The 26533-nt window shown below is 50.3% G+C and overlaps 1 protein-coding gene across 8 annotated transcripts in view; it reads right to left on the bottom strand.

The window, feature by feature from the left end:
• LOC140388492 (nck-associated protein 5-like) overlaps positions 1-26533 on the bottom strand; it is a 1019364-nt gene that overhangs the window by 648741 nt on the left and 344090 nt on the right. For 4 of the 8 annotated variants that reach the window (XM_072472774.1, XM_072472783.1, XM_072472800.1 and 1 more), the window contains one exon: positions 7726-7788. The exons of the other annotated variants lie outside the window; for them this stretch is intronic. In XM_072472774.1, coding sequence (XP_072328875.1) covers positions 7726-7788 — 63 coding nt within the window. The remainder of the gene's footprint in view (positions 1-7725; positions 7789-26533) is intronic. 8 annotated transcript variants of the gene reach the window in all.

Genomic DNA, 26533 nt, shown 5'->3' with positions numbered 1-26533 from the left:
TGCAGTGTTCTGTGTTTTTTGACTGTCTGAAGTGCCTTGCAATATTCTGTCAATCAAGTAATTCATTATTTTTCCATAGCTTTAAGAAATAGAATAATGAGAGAGAAAATGTGAAACCTGTTGTTTTGAATAAAAGGTTGCACGGAATCCTATAAGAAAATGTTGCATAGGTTTTCTAACCATAGAGCCATAAAATTCCTACAGTACAGAAGGGGGCCATTCAGCCCATCAAGTCTGCACCAACCCTCTGGAAAAAGTACCCTACCTAGGCCTACTCCCCTACTCTATCCTAGTAATCCCACCGAACCTGCACATCTTTGGACACAAAGGGACAATTTAGCATGGCCAATCAATCCAACCTCAACATCTTTGGACTATGGGAATAAACCGGAGCACCCAGAGGAAACCCATGCAGACACAAGGAGAACGTGCAAGTTCCACATGGACAGTCACCCAAGGTTGGAATTGAGCTCGGGTCCCTGGCACTGTGAGGCAGCAGTGTGGCACCACACCATTGACCACAGGAATACAAGGACTAGATTCAAAATGAGCTCGAAAGCCAAGTGATACAAATAGGTGGAATTGCAAATCCTTGAAATTTGACCCATTCATCATGCAACTACTAACATTGCTTTAAGAAGGGACTTATATTGAGAATGTTCCTGTTATTTAAAATAAGTAGGGCAGCAACATCTGGCTGAAGCCACAATGGTTAAAACTAGCATTTCTTAAGTTAAACACAAATAAGTAAGCCAAACATTATCACATAACTAAATTATTTCCATGGAGGGGATGTAGTTTGTTTTTGACGGCTTGTATTGCTCATATCCCCCAAGATGTCTAGACTGTTATATACACTAACCATCTCTATTAGAATCAGCACTTAGTCAGTCTCACCAAAACCCATAACTTTGATACAATAATGCAGAATTCTAAGAAAAATATATTACATCTTTTTTCTAAACAACAGCAATCACAACCGAAATGCATGCATTATTCTCTTCTTCCCATCGATTTTCCAGAAATGATATGAACTCTTGGAGGTCCGTCTTCTATATGGTAAGTAACAACTGTTGATTATCTGAAAAATGCCACTCATTGATGATCACTGACCAACAACGGCAATATCTATGCCGCAGAGACCATAACACAAATGTCACCAATTTACAGATGAAATAAGTCAAATTCTATTTCTACTAAATGGTATTCAGAGATTTGTACCAACACACATGGGATCGAATGCCTCAACTGTGTCATTCTATGGAAAATGTAACCTTTATTTTAAATGTATTCATTTATCAATATGCTTAATTTTTATCCATATCATTTTAAAGATGGAAACGCACAGCAGACATGCTAGATGCACCTGGTAGAAATGGACATCTGGGACCGGATTGATGAGGTCCGCAGTCTCTGTCCCCTTGGCTAATATGTAGGGCAGGGGAAGCCGGCCTACAATCACAACAGCTGCCCCACAACAACTTACTGCCCCATCTCAGTATGAGGTCCTGCCTTAGATAGTTGCTGTTGTTCCAGCAGTGTCAGACAGGAACAGTGGCCAATGCTGGGACTGGAGGATGTCCCACCAAGCCAAACAGCCAAGTAAGTCTAGGTCAAGGATTTCACTCATGGGTTATGAGGTAGATAGGGGTCTGTGTTCAAGAGGCTGAGGAGGGGTTAAAGGAGGTAATGAGCTGGTACCTCTGGTGAGCTCAGGAAAGTGTCCTAGGCCCAACCATCTTCAGCTGCTTCATCAGTGATCTGCTTTTCATCATAGGACAGAAGTGGGGATGTTTGCGATTGACTGTATGATGTTCAGCACCATTCGCAATTCCTCAGATAAAGAAGCAGTCCATGTCCAAATGCAGCAAGACCTGGACAATATCCAGGCTTGGGCTGACAAGTGGCAAGTTACATTCGCGCCACACAAGTGCCAGGCAATGACCATCACCTACAAGAGAGGATCTAACCACTGCCCCTTATCATTCAATGGCATTGCCATCACTGAATCAGAAACTGAACTGGACTAGCCACATTAATACTGTGGCTACCAGGGCAGGTAAAAGGCTAGGAATCCTACGGCAAGTAACTCACCTCCTGACCCCCAAAGGTTCAGTGTCGATGGGGCATCATCCTGGATCACCCTCCCTACCAGCACAGCGGGTGTACCTACATCTCAAGGACTGCAGCAGTTTAAGAAGGCACCACCTTCAAAGGGCAACTAGGGATGGGCAATAAATGCTGCCCTAACCAACGACGCCCACATCCCACAAATACGTTTTTCAAAAAGGAAACCTGCAAAGTAGGTTCACCCCTATCTTGCTCGACATCAGCTCACACAGCTAAACTGCTGGGCTTCTCACATGCAGTGGGCCTACTCCAATACCAACCATCCCCGACACCCACCTCCATGGGTAAAATGCTGGCAGCAGGGCAACAAGGCCCTTACGTGGCCATTAATTGTTTAGTTAAGCGCGTCAATAGACCCAAGTGTGGGCAAGCCACCCTAAACCTCTCCCGTGCCCCTAGATATTTCAGGCAGGTCAGGAGCTGGCGAGGAGGGTCGTAAGTGACCCTCTACCTTCAAACCGACCAGAGGGAGAGTGTAAAATCCAGCCCCTCGGGCCTAGAATTTACAAGGTTACAACCCTGATCAGCTGGGACTTCCACTAAACAATGGTCAGTTCATCATTAAATCTATTGGCAGTTCAGTAGCACAACTCCAAAACAACACAAGAGTAGGAAAATGCAAGCGGATAATAATAATCGCTTATTGTCACAAGTAGGCTTCAATGAAGTTACTGTGAAAAGCCCCTAGTCGCCATATTCCGGCGCCTGTTCGGGGAGGCTGGAACAGGAATTGAACCCGCGCTGCTGGTCTTGTTACATAGAATTTACAGTGCAGAAGGAGGCCATTCGGCCCATCGAGTCTGCACCGGCTCTTGGAAAGAGCACCCTACCCAAGGTCCACACCTCCACCCTATCCCCATAACCCAGTAACCCCACCAAACACTAAGGGCAATTTTGAACACTAAGGGCAATTTAGCATGGCCAATCCACCTAACCTGCACATCTTTGGACTGTGGGAGGAAACCGGAACATCCGGAGTAAACCCACGCATACACGGGGAGAACGTGCAGACTCCGCACAGACAGTGACCCAAGCCGGGAATCGAACCTGGGACCCTGGAGCTGTGAAGCAATTGTGCTAACCACCATGCTACCGTGCTGCCCTTCAGGCGCTGTTCTGCATTACAAGCCAGCTGTCTTAGCCCACTGTGCTAAATCAGCCCCTGGGCTAAATCAGCCCCTAAGGAGCTTGTAAGCCCCTAAGGAGCTTGTAAACTAGGACAGGAGGCTTTCAAGAATGGTAGGTGATGGCAGCAGCAGACTGAGGGAGCATAAGGTCAGGTCAGCAGTTGGCTCAGTGAGCTGTGTGTCAGGCACCTACAATGATTAATCAGGTGAGATTTTGTAATCATTTTAAAAATTAACTTAAAGTGGAGAACCTGGCAGACATCCTCAAAAAAGGCACTAGTGGGAAACAGAGAAAAGAGCCCTTAATTTTAATGAGGTCAACCGACAGTCTCTGATGCTCCCAGAGCTGCAAACCAGTGACAGGAAACGTTAATGATCTGATAAGGGCTTAATTGCATCGCCACAGTATTGCCCGCATCCATCCACCCTCTCTGCCTCGGAGATCTACATGCTTGACCAAGCCTTCATCACCTTATGTTTCAACTTTCCCAACCTTACAGAAAGTTCAGTTCAAGTGAAATATTGTCACATATGCCGATGCTACATGAGCTCTCTCATTCCCATCATTTCCATCCTTCAGTTGCACTGGATCCTCAGTCTCCAGCCTGGTTATTTTGAAATGTTTGTCCTGGCTTTCAAAACCCTCCATAACCTCACTTCAACCCCTCTTACATCCCCTCATGTATTATATACTTGTAGAATACTTGGCTGCACTATTGCCAATGGTTTATTTAGCCACCATGGTCCACCAGTGTTCCAGCATCCTTGGTCTTCCCACTGCTCTCAGAAACCTCCGATAAATCCTCCCCTTTTGATTACTCCTTCCTTCATTCATGCAGCTTTCTTTAACTATCCCTTTACAGCTGCTGGCTTTCATCTGAAGCTTTTTTTGCTTCTTGTTGCACGTGAGGAACACGATAGAGCTGTAAGCTTAAACACAGTGGCTTAACTATTCCGAAGCCTATATGGAGATATGAGATGGTGTTTCTCACAGAGAACAACGGCATTTGACAATTTTTCCTTTCAATAGCTCACTTTTCTCACCCCCGAGGTGACATTTTTTCATATATATTTAAATTCCGATTCATTTTAAAGAGATAAAAATGATCAGCTGTGCCAAAGCAATGTGAATAGTTCATTAACCTTTTGGCCTTCAGTTTGGAATTCAAAAACTTGTCTTCCTTTCCTAAAATTGACAAATGCAGAAATTCTAGCCCTCGACTGCTCAAAAACATGGCAATAAGATGAATGTTGACGTCAATTTTCTGAAAAAAATGATTTTTTAATTCATGCATGGAAAGTGGGTGTCACCAGTTGGGCCAGCATTTATTGCCCATCCCTAATTGCCCTTGAGAAGGTGGTCTTGAGCTGCTGCAGTCCGTACGGTGGAGGTATACCCACACTGCTGTTAGAAAGGGGGTTCCAGGACTATGATGCAGCAACAGTGAAGGAACATTGATATAGTTCCAAGTCAAGATACTCTGTGACTTGGAGGGGAACTTGCAGGTGGTGGTGTTTCCATGCGTCTGCTGCCCATGTTTGACCTGATGTCATGAAACATTGTGGGGTCCAGAGTCAATTTTGAAGATTCCCAGGACAACCCCTTCCCAACTGTATACCACTGTGTCGCCACCTCTGGTGGGTATGTCCTGTCCCACCTACAGGGCAGTCTTAGGGATGGTGATGGTGGTGTCAGGGATATTTTCCCAAAGCTAGGATTCCTTCAGTACTATCCTGTGAGTATGTCAGGCTGTTGCACGGCTAATTTGCAGGACAGCTCACCCAGATTTGGCACAAGCCCCCTGATATTTGTAAGGAACACTTTGCAGGGTCAACAGAGTTGTGTGTCATTGCCATTTCCAGTGCCTAGTTCAATGTTGATGCTGGATGGTCCTTCTGATTTCATTCCTTTTAGACTTTGTAGCAATTTGACACAACCGAGTAGCTTACTTGGCCATTTCAAAGGGCACTTAAGAGTCAACCACATTACTGTGGGTCTCGAGTCACACGTAGGCTAGACCAGGTGAGGACAGCAGGTTTAATCATAGAATTTACAGTGCAGGAGGAGGCCATTCGGCCCATCGAGTCTGCACCGGCTCTTGGAAAGAGCACCCTACCCAAGCCCATACCGCCATCCTATCCCCATAACCAAGTAACCCCACCTAACCTTTTTTTGGACATTTAAGGGCAATTTTGCACGATCAATCCACCTAACCTGCACATCTTTGGACTGTGGGAGGAAACCGGAGCACCCGGAGGAAACCCACACAGACACGAGGAGAACGTGCAGACTCCGCACAGACAGTGACCGAAGCCGGAATTGAACCTGGGACCCTGGAGCTGTGGAGCAACAATGCTAACCACTGTGCTACCGTGCCACCCTTTAAGACATAGTGAGTCAGACGGGTCTATACAACAATCGACAATAGTTTCATGGTCAATATTAGACTAGGGTGGAGTTCCGGATCAGGCGTTTTGACACTTGGACGTCCAATCGGGGGTCGCCATGTGCTCAGGTTCTGGGCAGAGTGCAATAGACCAGGCGTACCAGCACTTGGGAGTCCAATCGGGGGTCGTGTGGTTGGGCTCTGGGCAGGGTGCCAGGTTGGCAGTGACAGGATGCCCAGGTGACATCTTGCCCATGCCACCGATTGGGCCTGGGGGTGCCCTGGCCTTATGAAGTGGCATGCAGGGATTCGCGGACCCCTAATTGGCAAGTTTGGGCATTGGGGGAATCCGGAGGCCACGGTGGGGGGGGGGTCAGACATTGGGGTGTCATCTGTTCCCAGTGAGTCTAAATGAGTCTAAGTGCGGCCTCTGTAGGGCGTTCCTGCCGAGGCTTGGAAATGAAGCAGAGACCCATTTAATAGCAGGGTCGTTCTCAGTGCTGCAAGCGCTGGGAAACACCAGGCTAAACGCGCCCAAAACGGGACTCTGTTTCATTTCCATAAAATCGTGCCCAGCTCTTCAGATTCCAGATTTGTGAATTGAATTTAAATTCTGCCAGCTGCAACAGTGGAATTTGAACCTGCGTCCCCAGAGAATTAACCTGGATCTCTGGATTACTAGTCTAGTGACATTACCACTTCACCACCGTCTCCCCCAAACGCAATTTGTCCTGTGTAGGTGAAATGGTAAAGGCCTAGTCAGTGGCAGATTAAATTTGGATGAGAAGCTGATGGCATATAATTACTCAGATTCCATATAAATTGAAAACAAAATAGACAGCAACTTTGTCAAAGGCTGCTAACTCTGAAACGTGTGATCTGGCTCCATCTATTTACATCAGAAGCTGTCAGGATGTTGGCCAACTGTGGCACACCCTCAAACTTCAATGAGATGCCACAAATCATCTAAAAAATCAACCTACTCTGGGCAACACAAGAATTCCACAGATCCTCACAAGATGAGCTACACTGAAAATTAGAAAGTAATTTTAATAAACCTACAGACTAGTTGTCCACAATATAGATTATTCCTTATGCCTTGGAGAGATAGAGAAAAAATTGCTGGAAATATTACTTAATATATGTTAAATGAAAACATATAGATTTATCATCACCTGAAAAGAAAGCATGCACCCTTTCATCAGAGCCCTGATAGAATAAACTCTGATAATCAAGCAAATGAAATGAAGTTTTCAAGTCTGAGTTTCTTTATTACATACAGAAAGCCAAGCAACAAAACAGCAACTGGCTCATTATGGGGGCGATTCTCCCAAATGGAGCCCAAATGTTCGCGCCGTCATGAACGCCGTCGCATTTCACGACGGCGCGAAACGAGCACGGGATGACCAATTCTGTCCCCCATAGGGGACAGCATGGTCTCCTTTCCCGGCGCCAAATGGGCACAGTGCCAACCCGCGCATGCGTGGGGGACTTCTTCCACACGCCGGCCCCGACTCAACATGGCATCGGTGTTCAGGGGCCGGCCGCGCAGTAAAATAGGCACGGGGGTGGGGTGGAGAAGGAGGCCGGCCGGCCGATCGGTGGGCCCCGATCACGGGTCAGACCCCATCGGAAGCCCTCCCCCGGTGAAGGATTGCTTTTCCCTGCCCCACAGGCCGCCCCCGACCCTTCGCGCAGAGTTCCCGCCGGCAGCGACCAGGGGTGAGCGGCGCCGGCGGGACTCTGCCGTATCCGTGCGGCTGCTTGACCCATCCGGAGAATCAGTGGCGCCGATTCGCCGCACCTCGGTGAATCGCGCGCTGACGTCAGGGCGTCGTGACGCGGTTGCGCCGATTCTCCGGCCCAGCGCGGGGCTCGGAGAATCGCCCCTAAGTCCCAAATGGTCATGCAGTAACTACGTTTCACAAATCCCAGTTTGCCTTCCCGCTTATAGACCACAAATCAAACGAGAAACCAAGTTTAAAAACTTCAATTCAGAGAAAAGAGATCTGGAAATTCCTCTATGGGTCTTACACGATCAAAACAAGTTTCAGAAATTTGGAGAACCAGAAGGTACATACCCAGTTCCCAATTACCGTCGTGAAATAGGCTATCGCAATGAGACTGCCTTTTTCTCCTTTGATCTGTTGCACATATAATTCAAGTCATCATCTTGTTCCAAAGGTTGACAGCCGCCACATAAAGAAAGCATCCAGACATCTAAACTAGTCTCACTTTATGCATGAGAAAGGCATGTCCTTTCATTTTGCCGAACAGGTGAGATTCTCTGGTCTCTCGGCGGCGGGAGTTCACCGTCGCAGTTCACCAAGCCAACTTTGATAACTAAGGACATTTATGCTATTTATTCTATGGGTGGCACGGTTGCACAGTGGTTAGCACAGTTGCATTACAGCTCCAGGGTTCCAGGTTCAATTCCCGGATTGGGTCACTGTCTGTGTGGAGTCTGCACTTCCTCCCCACAGGGAGCTCCGGTTTGCTCCCACAGTCCAAAGATGTGCAGGTTATAATCTTTATTATAATCTTTATTATTGTCACACGTTAGATGGATTGGCCATGCTAAATTGTCCTTAGTGTCCAAACAAAAAGGTTGGTGGGGTTACTGGGATAGGGTGGAGGTTTAGGCATAAGTAGGGTGCTCTTTCCAAGGGCCGGTGCAGACTCGATGGGCCAAATGGCCTCCTTCTGCACTGTAAATTCTGTGATTCTTTGATTCTATTCAGATCATTTTAACACAACCCTTATCTACCCTATCTTCATGGCAGCACGGTAGCACAAGTGGATTCACAGCACCAGGGTCCCAGGTTCGATTCCCCGCTGGGTCACTATCTGTGTGGAGTCTACACGTTCTCCCAGTGGGTTTCCTCCAGGTGCTCCTGTTTCCTCCCACAGTCCAAAGACGTGTAGGTTAGGTGGATTGGCCATGATAAATTTCCCTTAGTGACCAAAAAGGTTAGGAGTGATTGAGTTACGAGGATAGGCTGGAAGTGAAGGCTTAAGTGGGTCGGTGCAGACTCGGTGGGCCGAATGGCCTCCTTCTGCACTGCATGTTCTATGTTCTATGTTCAAAGGCTTCTCACTCACCAACCATGTTACTGGGCAAAAAAGGCACATCAGGGGCGTCATTCTCCGACCCCCCGCCGGGTCGGAGAATGGCCGTTGGCCGCCGTGAATCCCGCCCCCGCCGAAGTCTCCGGTACCGGAGATTGGGCGGGGGTGGGAATCTGGACGCGCCGGTTGGCGGGACCCCCCGCTCAATTCTCCGGCCCGGATGGGCCGAAGTCCCGCCCAGAAATTGCCTGTCCCGCCGGCATAAATCAAAGCTGGTATTTACCGGCGGGACCAGGTGGCATGGGCAGGCTCGGAGGTCCTGGGGGGGGCGCGGGGCGATCTGACCCCGGGGGGTGCCCCCACAGTGGCCTGTCCCGCGATCGGGGCCCACTGATCCGCGGGCGGGCCTGTGCCGTGGGGGCACTCTTTCCCTTCCGCCACCGCAACGGCCTCCACCATGGCGGAAGCGGCAGAGACTCTCCCCACTGCGCATGCGCGGGAAACTGACAGCGGCCGCTGACGCTCCTGCGCATGCGCCGCATTTCCGCGCCAGCTAGCGGGACACCAAACGCCATTTCCGCCAGCTGGCGGGGCGGAAATCCTTCCGGCGCCGGCCTAGCCCCTCAATGTTGGGGCTCGGCCCCCAAAGATGCGGAGCATTCCGCACCTTTGGGCCGGCGCGATGCCCGTCTGATTGGCGCCGTTTTTGGCGCCAGTCGGCGGACATCGCGCCGTTGGGGGAGAATTTCGCCCCATATAACAGATGAGACAGAATCAAAGCCTTCTACAAGAAAAATATAGTTCTCTGTTAGACACAAAATTATCTTTTCTTTAATGTAATATTCTTTTCTAAGTTGCAATAGCCGTCCTGCTATCATGCTCTTTGAGAGGCTTTAATTTTTCAGTGGAATTTACCGGCTGTTCAACGCCAGTGGGATATTCTGTTCGCATTGACGGTGCACGGGTTTCCCGGCAATGAGGCGTGCAGGCAATGGAAAATTCCGTTGACAACAGCGGGGTCAGAAAATCCTGCCTCCGCAAACCACGCGCCGGGGTGCTCAGGAAATCCCACCGATCTATTTATTATGTACCAAGGGTGGACAGCAATGGCAAACCACTACTGCTAAAAACTGCCAAGAAATCAGCTCATATTGAAGCAACCCTGCCTCTGGCAGAGGACACATGACATGAGTATTCAAGGCAATGTAGCAAACAGTAAGGAAGACAGTAATGGACTTCAGAAGGACAGTTGAAATGAGCAGAAAGTGCACATGAAACCGAGTAAACTAAACTCAAGTGAATATTGAAGAGTTAAGTGATATATTTTAGCAGGAAGAATGAAAAGGGACTTAAGGGGTGTAAGGACAGGGAGACTGGGAGATGTACATACACAAATCTTTGAACAAGGCAGGACAAGTTGAAGGCTGTTTAAAAAAACATACAGATGGGAATCACAGATTTGAGCCAGGGAGGTGGGATGGAAATTTTCAGAAATGGGAGGAGAAGGGGATTAAGAAACTAAAAGATTTGTTTCTTGGGGGTCAGTTTGCAGGATTGAAGGAGCTGGAAACGAAGTATGGGCTGGAGCAGGGGGAAATGTTTAGATACATGCAGGTTCGAGATTTTGCCAGAAAGGAGATACAGAGCTTCCCAGTGGAGCCGGCTTCCACATTGCTGGAGGAGGTGCTGACGACAGGGGGACTGGAGAAGGGGGTAGTATCGGCAGTTTACAGAGCTATTTTGGAAGAGGATAAGGCACCACTGGAAGGGATCAAAGCAAAGTGGGAGGAAGAGTTGGGAGAGGATATGGAGGAGGTGCACCGGAGAGTGAACACCTCCACCTCGTGCGCGAGGTTGGGGCTGATACAGCTGAAGGTGGTATATAGAGCACACCTCAAGGGCGAGGATGAGCCAATTCATTGAAGGGTAGAAGATGTGTGTGAACGTTGCGGGGAGTGGGGGCCACAAATCAAATTCATATGTTTTGGTCCTGTCCAAAGCTGGAGGATTACTGGAAGAAGGTTTTTAGGGTAATCTCTAAAATGGTGCATGTGAAACCGGACCTGGGCCCTCAGGAGGCATTATTCGGGGTGTCGGACCAGCCGGGGTTGGAAACAGCTGATGTTGTAGCCTTCGCCTCATTGATCGCCTGAAGCAACCTCTCCACCCTGTGCCCTGGCGTGGCGGGGAGACCTGTTGGAATTCTTGACTCTTGAGAAGGTTAAGTTTGGATGGAGGGGTTCTACAATTCATGGGCATTATTCATTCTGCACTTTCAAGAACTGGATAACATCGAACATTAGATGGGGGGGGGGGGGGGGGGGTGGTTGGGAGGGTTGAAGGGAGGGGGTCTGTATGTGTTAATAGTGACTATGGGTGATTCCTGATTCCCTTTTGTTATTTGTTTATGTTAACATGTGGGCTGAGGTTTGGGGTTTGGTGAGAGGATGGGATCGTTGTTATTGATATGGGGATTGACATTAGATTCATTACTGATTATTGTTTATTGCTGATGGGTGCAAATTTGGGAGAAAATGTGAAAAAGGAGGAGAATAAAAATTTTTTAAAAAGAAACAAAAAACATACAGATGGGATCTTTGGCTTTATAAATTGAGGCAGACTCTAAAAGCAAGGAGGTAATGCTAAGCCATATGTGAATAGCTGGTTCGGCCACAGCTGGAGTATAGTGTCTATTTCTGTGCACTACTCAGTGGACAAGATGTCAAGGCTATAGTGAACAGGCAGAGAGTCAAGGGATGCAGAACTTCCAGTGATGTGGAGAGACGGAGGAGCTGGGATTATTCTCATTAAAGCACAAAACAGTACGGAAAGATTTAATGGAGGAGTTCAAATGTGTGAAAGGTTTTTAAATTGGGTAAATAAGGAAATCAGTTCCCTATGCACGCACTAACAGATTCAAAAACAGCGTCTTTCCAGCTGCTACCAGACTCCTGAATGACCCTTTTATGGACTGAACTGGTCTCTCCACGCATCTTCTCTACCGTGTAGCAATATACTCCACATGCTTCACTCGATGACTACATTTATGTATTTACTTTGTTTATCCATCGCATGATCTATGTTTTTCATGTATGGAACAATATAACTGTACGCAGAACAATACTTTTCATTGTACCTCGGTACATGTGACAATAAAGGTACACGTGACAGTAAATCTAAATCTAATCTAAATCTGTGCGGAACTCTAAGAAGCTAGAGGGCAACAGATTTAAGATAACTGACAAAATTAGCAGAAGTGAAATGAGGAGCCTTTTTTTTAATAAACTCAGCGAGTTATGATGATCAGGATTGCAATGCTAAAAGGGAAGTGGATTCAAAACATTTAGAAAGGAATTGGAAAAATACTTGAAGGGAAAATAAATGTTAGGCTTTTGGGGAAAGGACAAGGGAATGGGACTAATTGGGCAGCACATGATGTAATAGGCTAAATTATCTCCTGCTGTGGTGTATCATCATAGAACGTACAGTGTAGGAGGTCATTCGGCCCTTTGAGTCTGCACTGGCACTTGGAAAGAGCAGCCTACTTAAGCCCACGTCGCCACCCTATTTCCGTTACCCAGAAACCCAATCTAACCTTTTGGACACTAAGGGGCAATTTAGCATGGCCAATCCACTTAACCTGCACATCTTTGGACTTTGGAAGGAGCCGGGAGCACCCGGAGGAAACCCATGCAGACATGGGGAGAGAGTGCAAACTCCACTCAGACAGTCACCCTGGGCCGGAAATGAACCCTGGTCCCTGGAACTGCGAGGCAGCAGTGCTAACCACTTGCCGCCCAAAAATTCTGCAAATCTATGATTCATGTACAACGTACTAGATCTTTTCCACTCAGAGTTTAATTCCATGCTAAATATTGTATGCATGCTTGACATTAGCAGATGCCCAAGACTGCATTTGTCTACATGAAATCCCATTTATTAGCTATAGGCCTATTTCCATATTGCGTCTGGATCAGATTGTAGTCCTTTCTGCTCCCCACATAGATCTTCACCACACCCAGGAACTTGGGATTGTACCCACGATGACAGGGCAGGGAAGGCCCAGGTTTCATCTCTGACTTGCACTGTCAGTTGATCCCAGGAGCTCAGCTGAGGCAGAGTGACGGGATCAGAACCCTGGAATGTGGAACTACATATGACTTCCAGCTAGTCTGAAAGAAAGCTCCAACTGAAACAAAACAAAATCGATCTGATATACCCCAATGCATATCTTAAATTCTTTTTAACATTCTGTACCATCAGTGCTCACATCCTCCTTCAGAAATTAAATCTGCGCGACTTCCGGATTCTGGGTCTCCCTGAAGGGGTGGAGGGGGCGATGTCGGGGCGTATGTGAGCACTATGCTCCATTTGCTGATGGGTGCAGAGGCCTCTCCGAGTCCCCTGGAGCTAGATGGGGCTCATCGGGTCCTGGCGAGGAGACCCAAGACCAACGAGCCGCCAAGGGCGGTAGTGGTGAGGTTTCATCATTTCGTGGGCAGAGAGTGTGTCTTGAGATGGGCCAAGAAAGAGCGGAGCAGCAGGTGGGAGAATACGGTGATCCGAATCTACCAGGACTGGAGTGCGGAGGTGGCGAAGAAGAGAGCTGCTTTTAATCGGGCCAAGGCGGTGCTGCATAGGAAGGGGGTGAGATTCGGAATGCTGCAGCTGGCTCAACTGTGGGTCACATTTCAGGATCAACACCACTACTTTGAAACACCTGAAGAGGCTTGGACCTTTATCCAAACTGAAAAATTGGACTCAAACTGAGGGTCTGTGGTTGTGGGGGGGGGGGGGGGGGGGGGGGGGGGATGTCGGTTGTATACAGGGTTTTAACTATGCGTAAGGAATGTTCCACGGGTGGGGCGATGGATGGGGATGGGGGAAGAGATTTGATGGGAGACTGTGGGGAATGTGGGCGCCGGTGCTGGAGGGAGGGGAGGCCCGGGGATGGGGGAATTGGGATAAGGCCGCAACAGGAGCTGCGCCACAGGGGGTGGGGCTGGCTCAGGAAAGCACGGGCTTTTTCCCGCATTAGGGAAGGGCGGAGGGGGGGGGGGGGGGGACGGAGGAGTGCACACCGATTGCTGGGGAGGAGGGGGGATTTCCACACGGGGGGGGGGGTCAACGGGAAGGCGGGGGAAGTCAGGGTCAGCAGGTGTCAGCTGACTTACGGGAGTGTTATGGGGGAGCAAAATAGCTAGATATGGATCTAGCGGGGGGGGAGGGGGAAGGGGGGGGGAAGAGGGGGGGGAAATAGGGTTGCTGCTGCATTGGCCGAGGGGGAACTGAAAACAAAAGTGGTGGTCGGGGCGGGGGTTCCCCATCTGGGGGACTGGAGGGTGCGGGAGGCGCGGGCACGGGACTGGCCTAAAACAGGGGTGGGAAGTCCCCCAATCTGGCTGATAACGTGGAATGTGAGGGGCCTGAATGGGACGGTTAAGAGGGCCCGAGTGTTCACGCACTTATCGGGACCGAAGGCAGACGTGGTCATGCTTCAAGAGACACATTTGAAGGTGGCAGACCAGGTCAGGTTAAGAAAGGGATGGGTAGGACAGGTATTCCATTCGAGGCTGGATGCGAAGAATAGAGGGGTGGCAATACTGGTGGGGAAGTGGGTGTTGTTTGTGGCCAAGAACATAGTAGTGGACAATGGAGGTCGATACGTGATGGTGAGCGGTAGGCTGCAGGGTGGTATTGGTAAATGTGAACTGGGACGATGCTGGATTTATGAAGCGTATGTTGGGGTGCATTCCGGACCTGGCGGTAGGAAGCTTGATAATGGGGGGGGGGGGGGGGGGGGATTTTAACACTGTGTTGGACCCAGCATTAGATCGTTCCAGATCTAGGACCGGGAAGAGGCCGGCTGCTGCCAAGGTGCTTAGGGGGTTTATGGACCAGATGGGGGGAGTGGATCCGTGGCGATTTGCCAGGCCCCTGACCAGGGAATTTTCTTTTTTCTCCCACAAAGCCTACTCTCGGATAGATTTTTTTTGTTCCGAGCAGGGCGCTGATCCCAAAAGTGGAGGGAACGGAGTATTCGGCCATAGCCATCTCAGACCACGCCCCGCACTGGGTGGAACTGGAGTTGGAAGAGGAGAGGGACCAACGCCCGTTGTGGCGTTTGGATGTGGGATTACTGGCAGATGAGGAGGTGTGCGGGAGGGTACGGGGGTGCATTGAAAGGTATTTGGAGGCCAACGACAACGGGGAGGTGCAGGTGGGGGTAGTATGGGAGGTGCTGAAGGCAGTGGTCAGGGGAGAGTTAATCTCCATCAGGGCTCACAGGGCGAAGAGAGAGGGCAGGGAAAGGGAGAGGTTAGTGGGGGAGATTTTAAGGGTGGACAGGAGATATGCAGAGGCCCCTGAAGAGGGACTACTTAGGGAGAGGCGAAGTCTCCAGACGGAATTCGACCTGTTGACCACAGGGAAGGCAGAGGCACAGTGGAGGAAAGCGCAGGGGGCGACGTATGAGAATGGGGAGAAGGCGAGCCGGATGCTGGCACATCAGTTCCGTAAGAGGGTGGCAGCGAGGGAGATAGGTGGAGTCAAGGATGGAAGAGGAACTATGGTGCGGAGTGCGGTGAAAATAAATGAGGCATTTAAGGCCTTCTATGAGGAGCTGTACAGATCCCAGCCCCCAGCGGGGGAAGAGGTGATGCGATGATTTTTGGACCAACTGAGGTTCCCGAGGGTGGAGGAGCAGGAGGTGGCTGGTTTGGGGGCACCAATTGGGTTGGAGGAGCTGATTAAAGGACTGGGGAGCATGCAGGCGGGGAAGGCCCCGGGTCCAGATGGGTTCCCGGTTGAGTTCTACAGGAAATACGTAGACCTGTTAGCCCCGTTGCTGGTGAGGACTTTCAATGAGGCAAGGGACGGGGGAACCCTGCCCCCGACAAAGTCTGAGGCGATGATCTCTTTGATCCTGAAGCGGGATAAGGACCCACTGCAATGTGGGTCGTATAGGCCGATCTCGCTCCTTAACGTGGATGCTAAGTTGCTGGCAAAAGTGCTGGCTACGAGGATTGAGGACTGTGTCCCGGGGGTGATTCACGTGGACCAGACGGGATTTGTAAAGGGCAGGCAGCTAAACACCAATGTGCGGAGGCTCCTAAACATGATAATGTTGCCATCGGTGGAGGGAGAGGCGGAGATAGTGGCAGCTATGGACGCGGAGAAGGTCTTTGACCGAGTAGAGTGGGAGAATCTCTGGGAAGTGTTGCGGAGGTTTGGGTTTGGGCAAGGGTTTATCAGTTGGGTTAAGCTCCTATATAGAGCCCCGGTGGCGAGTGTGGTTACGAATCGGCGGAGGTCGGAGTATTTTCGGCTGTATCGAGGGACAAGGCAGGGGTGCCCCCTGTTCCCCCTGTTTGCTTTAGCAATTGAACCTTTGGCCATGGCATTAAGGGAGTCCAAGAAATGGAGGGGGGTAGTCCGAGGGGGAGAGGAGCATCGAGTGTCACTGTATGCAGACGACCTGTTGCTGTATGTGGCGGATCCAGTGGAGGGGATGGTGGAGGTCATGCAGATCCTAAGGGAGTTTGGGGATTTCTCGGGCTATAAACTCAATGTAGGAAAAAGTGAGCTCTTCGTGGTGCATCCAGGGGACCAGGGAAGAGGGATAGACGACCCACTGTTGAGGAGGGCGGAAAGGAGCTTTCGGTACTTGGGGATCCAAATAGCTAGTAGTTGGGGGGCCCTGCATAAACTTAATTTGTCGCGGCTGGTGAAGCAGATGGAGGAGGACTTCAAACGATGGGACATGTTGCCACTCTCGCTTGCGGGCAGAGTACAGTTGATTAAAATGATGGTCCTCCCGAGGTTTCTTTTTGTGTTCCAGTGCCTTCCAATTATGATCACCAAGGCCTTTTTTAAGAGGGTAGGCAGGAGCATTATGGGTTTTGTGTGGGCAAACAAGACCCCGAGGGTAAGGAGGGGGTTTCTGGATCGTAGTAGAGATAGAGGAGGGCTGGCGTTGCCGAATCTGGGTGGCTACTATTGGGCAGCCAACGTGGCGATGATCCGTAAGTGGGTGATGGACGGACAGGGGGCGGCATGGAAGAGGTTGGAGATGACGTCCTGTAAAGGAACGAGCCTGGGGGCGCTGGTGACGGCACCGCTGCCGCTCTCGCCGACAAGGTATACCACAAGTCCGGTGGTGGCGGCAACGCTAAAGATCTGGGGGCAGTGGAGGCGACACAAGGGTGCGATGGGAGCCTCGGTGTGGTCCCCGATCAGAGATAACCATCGGTTTGTCCCAGGAAGGATGGACGGGGGGTTTCAGAGCTGGCATTGGGCAGGGATTAGAAGAATGGGGGGCCTGTTCATCGATGGGACGTTTGCGAGCTTAGGGGCTCTGGAAGAGAAGTTTGGGCTACCCCCGGGAAATGCTTTCAGATACATGCAAGTGAGGGCGTTTGTGAGGGGGCAGGTGAGGGAATTCCCGTTGCTCCCGGCACAGGGGATTCAGGACAGGTTGATTTCGGGTGTATGGGTCGGAGAGGGCAAGGTGTTGGCGATATATCAGGAGATGAAAGAAGAGGAGGAGCCTTTGGTAGAGGAGCTGAAGGGCAAATGGGAGGAGGGGTTGGGGGAGGAGATTGAAGAGGGTCTGTGGGCTGATGCCCTAAGTCGGGTTAATTCCTCTTCCTCGTGTGCCAGGCTCAGCCTGTTACAGTTTAAGGTTATTCACAGAGCGCATATGACAGGGGCGAGGCTGAGTAGGTTCTTTGGGGTGGAGGACAGATGTGGGAGGTGCTCAGGAAGCCCGGCGAATCACGCCCATATGTTCTGGTCGTGCCCGGCACTGGATGGGTTCTGGAGGGGTGTTGCGAGGACTATGTCTAAGATGGTGAAAGTCCAGGTCAAGCCAAGTTGGGGGCTAGCACTATTTGGAGTGGCGGACGAGCCGGGAGTGCAGGAGGCGAAAGAGGCCGGTATCCTGGCCTTTGCATCCCTGGTAGCCCGCCGGAGGATCTTGATATTGTGGAAAGACGTGAAGCCCCCCAGTGTGGAAGCCTGGATAAACGACATGGCAGGGTTCATCAAGCTGGAGAGGATAAAGTTTGCCTTGAGAGGGTCTACACAGGGCTTCTTCAGGCGGTGGCAACCGTTCTTAGCGTTAGATGGAGGTCGGTCAGCAGCAGCAGCAACCCAGGGAGGGAAGTGGGGGGGGCGTCTCTTTCGGGGGGGGGGGGGGGGGGGTAGAAGGGTGGACGGGGAAAGGGGATTTTCCTAGGGGCACTTGAGAAAGGAAAAACATAAACATGTGGGAAAGTCAATATGTGCGGGAGGAACCCATTGTACAAAGTTCTGTATTATGTTGGATTGCTATGTTTATGTCTTGCTCTGTTACTTTTCTTTTCTTTTTTGTTACGGGGGGGGGGGGGGTATGAATGGTTGAAAATTTGTTGAAAAATTCTGAAAACATTTTTTTTTTAAAAAATAAATTAAATCTGCCACTGTTGCCTTGCTGCAATATAGTTTATAGGCAAAAAGATTTTCCAATATCCAGAAGACACAATCGAGTGAACAAGGACTGATTCAGTTGTGGGTTTGACAGAAATGCCTTTTACAAGTAAAATCTTGTCTGACAGGCGCCCTGCTGTACTTTATATCCAAGGAAACTGTCACACGTCACATTAGGATTACAGTTTTGTGCTTGGGTACGTGATCCTAACTTTGCCACTCACTCCAGCTTCCCATTTAAGTGACTTCAAAATTATTTCATACGATACACTGAACATTACTGCTAAGAGGGCAGAGTTTCAAGATTTCTGTCTGCCAACCTACATTTGCAAAGTTGTGTGGTCAGACAATTCCGGATGAAGAATCTAGATTTTTCTTTCTCCACAAGCACCATTCAGATCTCAGCCACGTTGACCCCACTTCTGCCATGATAGAATCATAGATTGATACAACACAGAAGGAAGCCAGTTGCTCTTTTCGCTGGAGCTTTGTAAATTCAGACCTGCTCTTAGCAGGCCTACTCTGCACACCTCTGGCTCCACACTCCTAGGCTATCAAAATCTAACTTCAGAGGAGGCAGTTAATGATTTAAATGGCCAGTTACCAGACTCCTGAATGACCCTTTTATGGACGGAACTGGTCTCTCCACGCATCTTCTCTACCGTGTAGCAATATACTCCACATGCTTCACTCGATGACTACATTTATGTATTTACTTTGTTTAGCCATCGCATGTGTTCTATGTTTTTCATGTATGGAACAAAATGACTGTATGCAGAACACCTCCTGCCCCCATTCCCATCCTCATAAAAATGGGAATTTCTTTGTTCAGGGGCATGATTTACCATTCAGGCCATAATCAATCCAAATTGGACACCATGCCAAAGAAGGAGCTATTAAGAGGGGTGACCAATAACATGTTCAAAGAGGTGGATTTTAATAAGGTGTTGAAAGGAAGGGACAAGAGGGAGGTGGATGGTGAGATGATTTTAGGGAAGGAATCTCTCGGCAAAGGGCTTAGATGACTGACGGCATAGTTGTAATGGTGAGAGAAAAAGGACTGGAAGATGTACAAGAGAACTAAATCAGGAGAATGGATAGTTCAAGGGAGGTTGTCAGATACAAAGAGACATAAAGAAATGGTGGGAAAAACAAGGGTCTGGATTCTCCGCCGGTGGGATGCTCCGTTTTGCCAGCAGCTCGGGGGTTTTCCGAAGGCCTGGGGCTGCCCCACAATGGGAAACCCCATTGACCGGCCGGCATAACGGAGCATCCCGCCAGCAGGGTGAGTCAGAAATGCGGCATGGCGGGGCGGAGAATCCAGCTCAAGGAATTCAACAAGAGGATGACATTTTTTAAATTGAAGGCTTTGTGGAACCTGTAGTCAACATAGATCAGCAAGACATGAATGATAAGTCAATGATACATGGGATAGGATAGGTGTGTTCAGGCAGCAGCGTTGTGGATGAGCTGAAATGGGCAGAGCATAAAGGCCAGTCAGGAAAGCATTTGAATAGGAAAGTTTGAAGATTAACAAAGGCATGGATGGCTTCCGGGTGCGGCGATGACCAGCTAAGTCGCACGTTTCGGCAGCTCCCGGTGGAACGGACTTTTGGGCTCTTGATAGGAGCCCCAACGGCAATTTTAACGGCTAAAAACACTGTGCGGTAAACCAGCGGGGAATCCCCCCTGGACACGGATGGAAAAAGGAGAGGAAAGTGGCCGGATTGCGGAGGATCCTCTAGAGCAGCGGCAAGGGAGGCAAGCACAAAGCAAGATGGCGTCGGAAGGTGGCCGTCTAGTATGGGGCCCTGACCAACAAGAGTTCCTGCGGCGCTGTGTGGAAGAACTTAAAAAGGAGCTGCTGGCCCCGATATTACAGGCGATTGAAGGGCTAAAGGAGGAGCAAAGGACCCAGGAGCAGGAGCTTCGGGTCGTGAAGGCAAAGGCCGCTGAAAATTAAGACAAAATACAGGGCCTGGTGATGAAGACAGAGATGCACGAGGCACAACACAAAAGGTGTGTGGAAAGGCTGGAGGTGCTGGAGAATAATGCGAGGAGGAAGAATTTAAGGATTCTTGGTCTTCCCGAAGGTGCAGAAGGGGCGGACGTCAGGGCATATGTGAGCACGATGCTTCACTCGTTAATGGGATTGGAGGCCCCGACGGGTTGGAGGTGGAGGGAGCTTATCGGGTTATGACGCGAAGACCGAGGGCTGGAGAAATACCGCGAGCCATAGTGGTGAGATTTCTCCGATATAATGACAGAGAGATGGTCCTCAGATGGGCGAAGAAAACTCGGAACCGTAGGTGGGAGAACGCGGTGATCCGCGTATATCAAGATTGGAGTGCGGAGGTGGCGGGAAGGAGGGCAAGTTTTAATCGGGCCAAGGCGGTGCTTCACAAAAGGAAGGTCAAATTTGGAATGCTGCAACTGGCAAGAGTGTGGGTCACACACCAAGGGAAGCACCACTACTTTGAGACAGCAGAAGAGGCGTGGACATTTATTGTGGAGAAGCTGGAATAGGCGGGCCAGAAAAAGAACGTTTGGGACAAAGTGGTGGGGTGATTACGTGGGGTGAAGGGGGGAAAAAGGGGGGAAGGGATGATCTCTCAAGTTGTTAATCTTGCAACCCTGTAACTTTTCTCTCTTCCCCATGTCGCGGGGGAGAGGGGGGGGGGAGGGAGGATGAGGAATTGTGGGCGCCGGCCATTAGGGGTGGGGCCAAGTGGGAAACGTGGGCTTTGTTCCCGCGCTATGGTAATCATGGCAGGAACAGGGAAGCAGGAAGGAGGGGGCCTCGCACAGTGGGGGCCGAGGTCATGGGGGGAAGCCGAGGTCAGCCAGAGTTTGCAGACGTCTGGGAGCAACATGGGGGGTGTAATTACGCTAGAAAAGGATCTAGCGGGGGGGGGTTAACTGGGTTGCTGCTGCTGGGGAGAAGGTGGAGCTGGTACGGGGTGGGGTGGTCGAGGCGGGAGGGCGCCGTCGGGGGGAGATACGGCTACGTGGGAACCGGGTGAGGAGCTGGATTAAAAAAGGGGATGGCTAGTCGACAAGGGGGGGGGGTAAAGAGCCCCCCAACCCGGCTGATCACGTGGAATGTGAGAGGGCTGAACAGGCCGATTAAAAAGGGCACGGGTACTCGCACACCTAAAGAAATTAAAGGCAGATGTGGTTATGTTGCAGGAGACGCATTTGAAACTGACAGACCAGGTCAGACTACGCAAAGGATGGGAGGGGCAGGTGTTTCATTCGGGGTTAGATGCAAAGAACAGGGGGGTGGCTATATTAGTGGGGAAACGGGTACTGTTTGAGGCAAAGACCATAGTGGCGGATAGTGGGGGTAGATATGTGATGGTGAGTGGCAGATTGCAAGGGGATGCGGTGGTTCTAGTGAACGTATATGCCCCGAACTGGGATGATGCCAATGTTATGAGGCGTATGTTGGGACGTATCCCGGACCTAGAGGCGGGAAAGTTGGTAATGGAGGGAGACTTCAATACGGTGCTGGACCCAGGGCTGGACAGATCGAGGTCCAGGACCGGGAGGAGGCCGGCTGCAGCTAGGGTGCTCAAGGACTTTATGGAGCAGATGGGAGGAGTAGACCCCTGGAGATTTAGCAGGCCTAGGAGTAAGGAGTTCTCGTATTTCTCCTATGTCCATAAAGTATATTCACGGATAGACTTTTTTGTTTTGGGAAGGGCGCTGATCCCGAAGGTGACAGGGACGGAGTACACGGCTATAGCTATCTCGGACCACGCTCCACATTGGGTGGACCTGGAGATAGGGGAGGAAAAAGAACAGCACCCGCCCTGGAGAATTGACATGGGATTATTGGCAGATGAGGGGGTATGTTTAAGGGTGAGGGGGTGTATTGAAAGGTACTTGGAGCTTAATGGCAATGGGGAGGTTCAGGTGGGAGTGGTCTGGGAGGCGTTGAAGGCAGTGGTTAGAGGGGAGCTGATATCTATCAGGGCACATAAAGGAAAGCAGGAGGGTAGGGAAAGGGAGCGGTTGTTGAAAGAACTTCTGAGGGTGGACAGACAATATGCGGAGGCACCGGAGGAGGGACTGTACAGGGAAAGGCAAAGGCTACATGTAGAATTTGACTTGTTGACTATGGGTAATGCAGAGGCACAATGGAGGAAGGCACAAGGTGTACAGTATGAATATGGGGAGAAGGAGAGACAGTTGCTGGCCCACCAACTGAGGAAGAGGGGAGCAGCGAGGGAAATAGGGGGAGTGAGGGATGAGGAGGGCGAGATGGAGCGGGGAGCGGAGAGAGTGAATGGGGTGTTCAAGGCATTCTACGAAAGATTATATAAAGCTCAGCCCCCGGAAGGGAAGGAGAGAATGATGTGCTTTCTGGATCAGCTGGAATTCCCTAAGGTGGAGGAGCAGGAGAGGGCGGGACTGGGAGCACAGATTGAGATGGAGGAGGTAGTGAAAGGGATTGGGAGCATGCAGGCGGGGAAGGCCCCGGGACCAGACGGATTCCCGGTGGAATTTTATAGGAAGTATATGGACTTGCTGGCCCGCTTCTGACGAGAACCTTTAATGAGGCTAGGAAAAGGGGGCAGTTTCCGACTATGTCAGAGGCAACGATATCGCTCCTCCTAAAGAAGGAAAAAGACCCGCTGCAATGCGGGTCCTATAGGCCCATTTCTCTTTTAAATGTGGATGCTAAGATTCTGGCCAAGGTAATGGCGACGAGGATAGAGGACTGTGTCCCGGGGGTGGTTCATGAGGACCAAACTGGGTTTGTGAAGGGGAGACAGCTGAATACGAACATACGGAGGTTGCTCGGGGTAATGATGATGCCCCCGCCAGAGGGGGAAGCGGAGATAGTGGTGGCGATGGATGCCGAGAAAGCATTTGATAGAGTGGAGTGGGATTATCTGTGGGAGGTGCTGAGGAGATTTGGCTTTGGAGATGGGTATATCGGATGGGTACAGTTACTGTATAGGGCACCGATGGCGAGTGTGGTTACGAATGGACGGGGGTCTGATTATTTCCGGCTTTACAGAGGGACGAGGCAGGGGTGTCCCCTGTCTCCATTATTGTTTGCACTGGCGATTGAGCCCCTGGCCATAGCCCTGAGGGGTTCCAGGAAGTGGAGGGGAGTGTTTAGGGGAGGAGAAGAACACCGGGTATCTTTGTATGCGGATGATTTGTTGTTGTATGTGGCGGACCCGGTGGAGGGGATGCCAGAGATAATGCGGATACTTGGGGAGTTTGGGGATTTTTCGGGGTATAAATTGAACATGGGGAAAAGTGAGTTGTTTGTGGTGCATCCGGGGGAGCAGAGCAGGGAAATAGAGGATTTACCGCTGAGGAAGGTAACAAGAGACTTCCGGTACTTGGGGATTCAGACAGCCAAGAATTGGGGAACCTTACACCAGCTTAATTTAACACGATTGGTGGAACAGATGGAGGAGGACTTCAAGAGATGGGACATGGTGTCCCTGTCACTGGCAGGTAGGGTGCAGGCGGTTAAAATGGTGGTTCTCCCGAGATTCCTCTTTGTGTTTCAGTGCCTCCCGGTGATGGTCACGAAGGCTTTTTTTAAGGGAATCGAGAAAAGCATTATGAGTTTTGTGTGGGCCGGGAAGACCCCGAGAGTGAGGAGGGGGTTCTTGCAGCGTGGTAGGGATAGGGGGGGCTGGCACTACCGAGCCTAAATGATTATTACTGGGCCGCCAATATTTCAATGGTGTGCAAGTGGATGGGAGAAGGGGAGGGAGCGGCGTGGAAGAGATTGGAGAGGGCGTCCTGCAAGGGGACCAGCTTACAAGCAATGGTGACGGCACCGTTGCCGTTCTCACCGAAGAAATCTACTACAAGCCCGGTGGTGGTGGCAACATTAAAAATTTTGGGGCAGTGGAGACGGCATGGGGGAAGGACGGGAGCCTCGGTGCGGTCCCCGATAAAAAATAACCATAGGTTTGTTCCGAGGAGAATGGATGGGGGATTTGGAGCATGGCAAAGAGCTGGGGTAGTACAATTGAGAGATCTGTTCATAGACAGGACGTTTGCAAGTCTGGTAGCGCTGACGGAAAAATATGGGTTGCCCCAAGGGAATGCATTTCGGTATATGCAACTGAAGGCTTTTGCGAGGCAACAGGTGAGGGAATTCCCGCAGCTCCCGACGCAGGAGGTGCAGGATAGAGTGATCTCAGATGGGTGGGGGATGGTAGGGTGTCGGACATATACAGGGAAATGAGGGACGAGGGGGAGATCATGGTAGATGAGCTGAAAGGGAAATGGGAAGAAGAGCTGGGGGAGGAGATTGAGGAGAGGCTGTGGGCTGATGCCCTACGTAGGGTAAACTCATCGTCCTCGTGTGCCAGGCTAAGCCTGATACAATTCAAGGTTCTACACAGGGCGCATATGACTGGAGCACGGCTCAGTAAATTTTTCGGGGTAGAGGGTAGGTGCGGGAGATGCTCGAGAAGCCCAGCGAATCACACCCACATGTTCTGGTCATGTCCGGCATTACAGGGGTTCTGGGTGGGGGTGGCGAAGGTGCTTTCGAAGGTGGTGAGGGTCCGGGTCGAGCCAAGCTGAGGGTTGGCTATATTCGGGGTTGCAGAAGAGCCGGGAGTGCAGGAGGCGAGAGAGGCTGATGTTTTGGCCTTTGCGTCCCTAGTAGCCCGGCGCAGGATATTGCTTATGTGGAAGGAAGCCAAACCCCCGGGCGTGGAGACCTGGATAAACGACATGGCAGGGTTTATAAAGTTAGAACGGATCAAGTTCGTATTAAGGGGTTCGGCTCAAGGGTTCACCAGGCGGTGGCAACCGTTCGTCAACTACCTCACAGAACGATAGAGGGAATGAAAAAGAAATAAAGACAACAGCAGCAACCCAGGGGTGGGGGGGGGGGGGGGGGGGGGGGAGATCCGGGCGGGCTCTTAGGGATGTCATTGTATATGTATAGACATTTGTTATAGGTAATGTATATTGGACTGTTGGATTGTATCTTTGGAGAGTAACTATTTTTGACAAGGCAGTTGCCATTTAGTTTTGTTTCTGTTTATATATTATTTATTTACTTGTTTAAAACTGGCCACTGTTATTTATATTGCTTTATTGGTGTTTAAAAGAAAAACTATGTCCTATTATGTTTGGCCAAAAAATCTTGAATAAAATATATTTTAAAAAACAAAGGCATGGATGAGATTCTCAGGAGCAGGTGGGCTAAGGTGCTCAAGGACCTAAAACGTAGCTGCTTAAATTTAAAGGTACTTAAATGCCAGGTACTTTAAAGGTACTTCAAAGCCAGACTCACTTTTCAAAGAGAACTGAGGGACTGCTGTGTGCTCTGTTTCACGGAGACATGGCTCACTCTTGCTTCACCGGTCTGTGCCCTACAACCAGAAGGCTTCTCAATCCACCAAATGGACCGTACGGCAGCCTCAGGCAAGGCTAGGGGAGGTGGGGTCTGCCTCCTAATCAACACCTCCTGGTGCCTAGATATAGCAACACTGACAGGTTTCTGCTCCCCAGACCTAGAATACCGGACGCTAAAATGCCGCCCCTACTACCTACCGCGGGAGTTCAGCTCCGTTATCTTGACGGCAGTTTACATCCCACCCCATGCGAACGTGAAAATCGCGCTGGACGAAATATACACCACCACAAATAGCCTTGAAACAAAACATCCCGAGGCCTTGTTCATTGTAGCGGGGGACTTCAATCAGGCCAAGCTCAAGAGCATATTACCAAATTACCACCAACACGTCACCTGTTCCACCAGAGGCCCAAAATTCCTGGACCACTGCTACACAAATATCAAACATGCCTACCGATCTATTGCCCGCCCACATTTTGGCAAATCTGACCACTACGCTGTACTCCTGCTCCCGGCTTATAAGCAAAATCCAAAGCGGGACAATCCGTCAAAGAAAGTCGTGCATTGTTGGTCTGAGGAATCGGATGATCTCCTACGGGATTGCTTAGAGTCAGTGGACTAGTCAGTGTTTAAAAACTCTTGCGACCAGCCTGAACGAGTACGCCACTACAGCAACTGACTTCATTAGTAAGTGTGTAGAAGACTGTGTGCCAAAGAAACAAATCCTAGTGTTTCCCAACCGGAAACCCTGGATATCCACTGCTTGCTGAAGTCTAGGTCTGAGGCGTTCAAGGCAGGTGACCCTGACCTATACAAGAAAGCCAGATATGATCTCAGGAGATCCATCAAAGATGCCAAAATACAATACCGGACTCGAGTCCCACACGGACCCTCGCCGACTATGGCAAGGTCTGCAAGACATAACGGGCTACTAGATGAAGGCATGTAAAATCACCGGCTCCAATGCACCCCTCCCTGATGAGCTCAACGCATTCTAT

The sequence above is a fragment of the Scyliorhinus torazame genome, chromosome 2 (assembly GCF_047496885.1).
Source record: "Scyliorhinus torazame isolate Kashiwa2021f chromosome 2, sScyTor2.1, whole genome shotgun sequence".
In the NCBI taxonomy this organism is placed as follows: domain Eukaryota; kingdom Metazoa; phylum Chordata; class Chondrichthyes; order Carcharhiniformes; family Scyliorhinidae; genus Scyliorhinus; species Scyliorhinus torazame.
The sequence above is the reverse complement of the archived record's forward strand: the minus strand, read 5'-3'. Positions and strand labels throughout refer to the sequence as shown.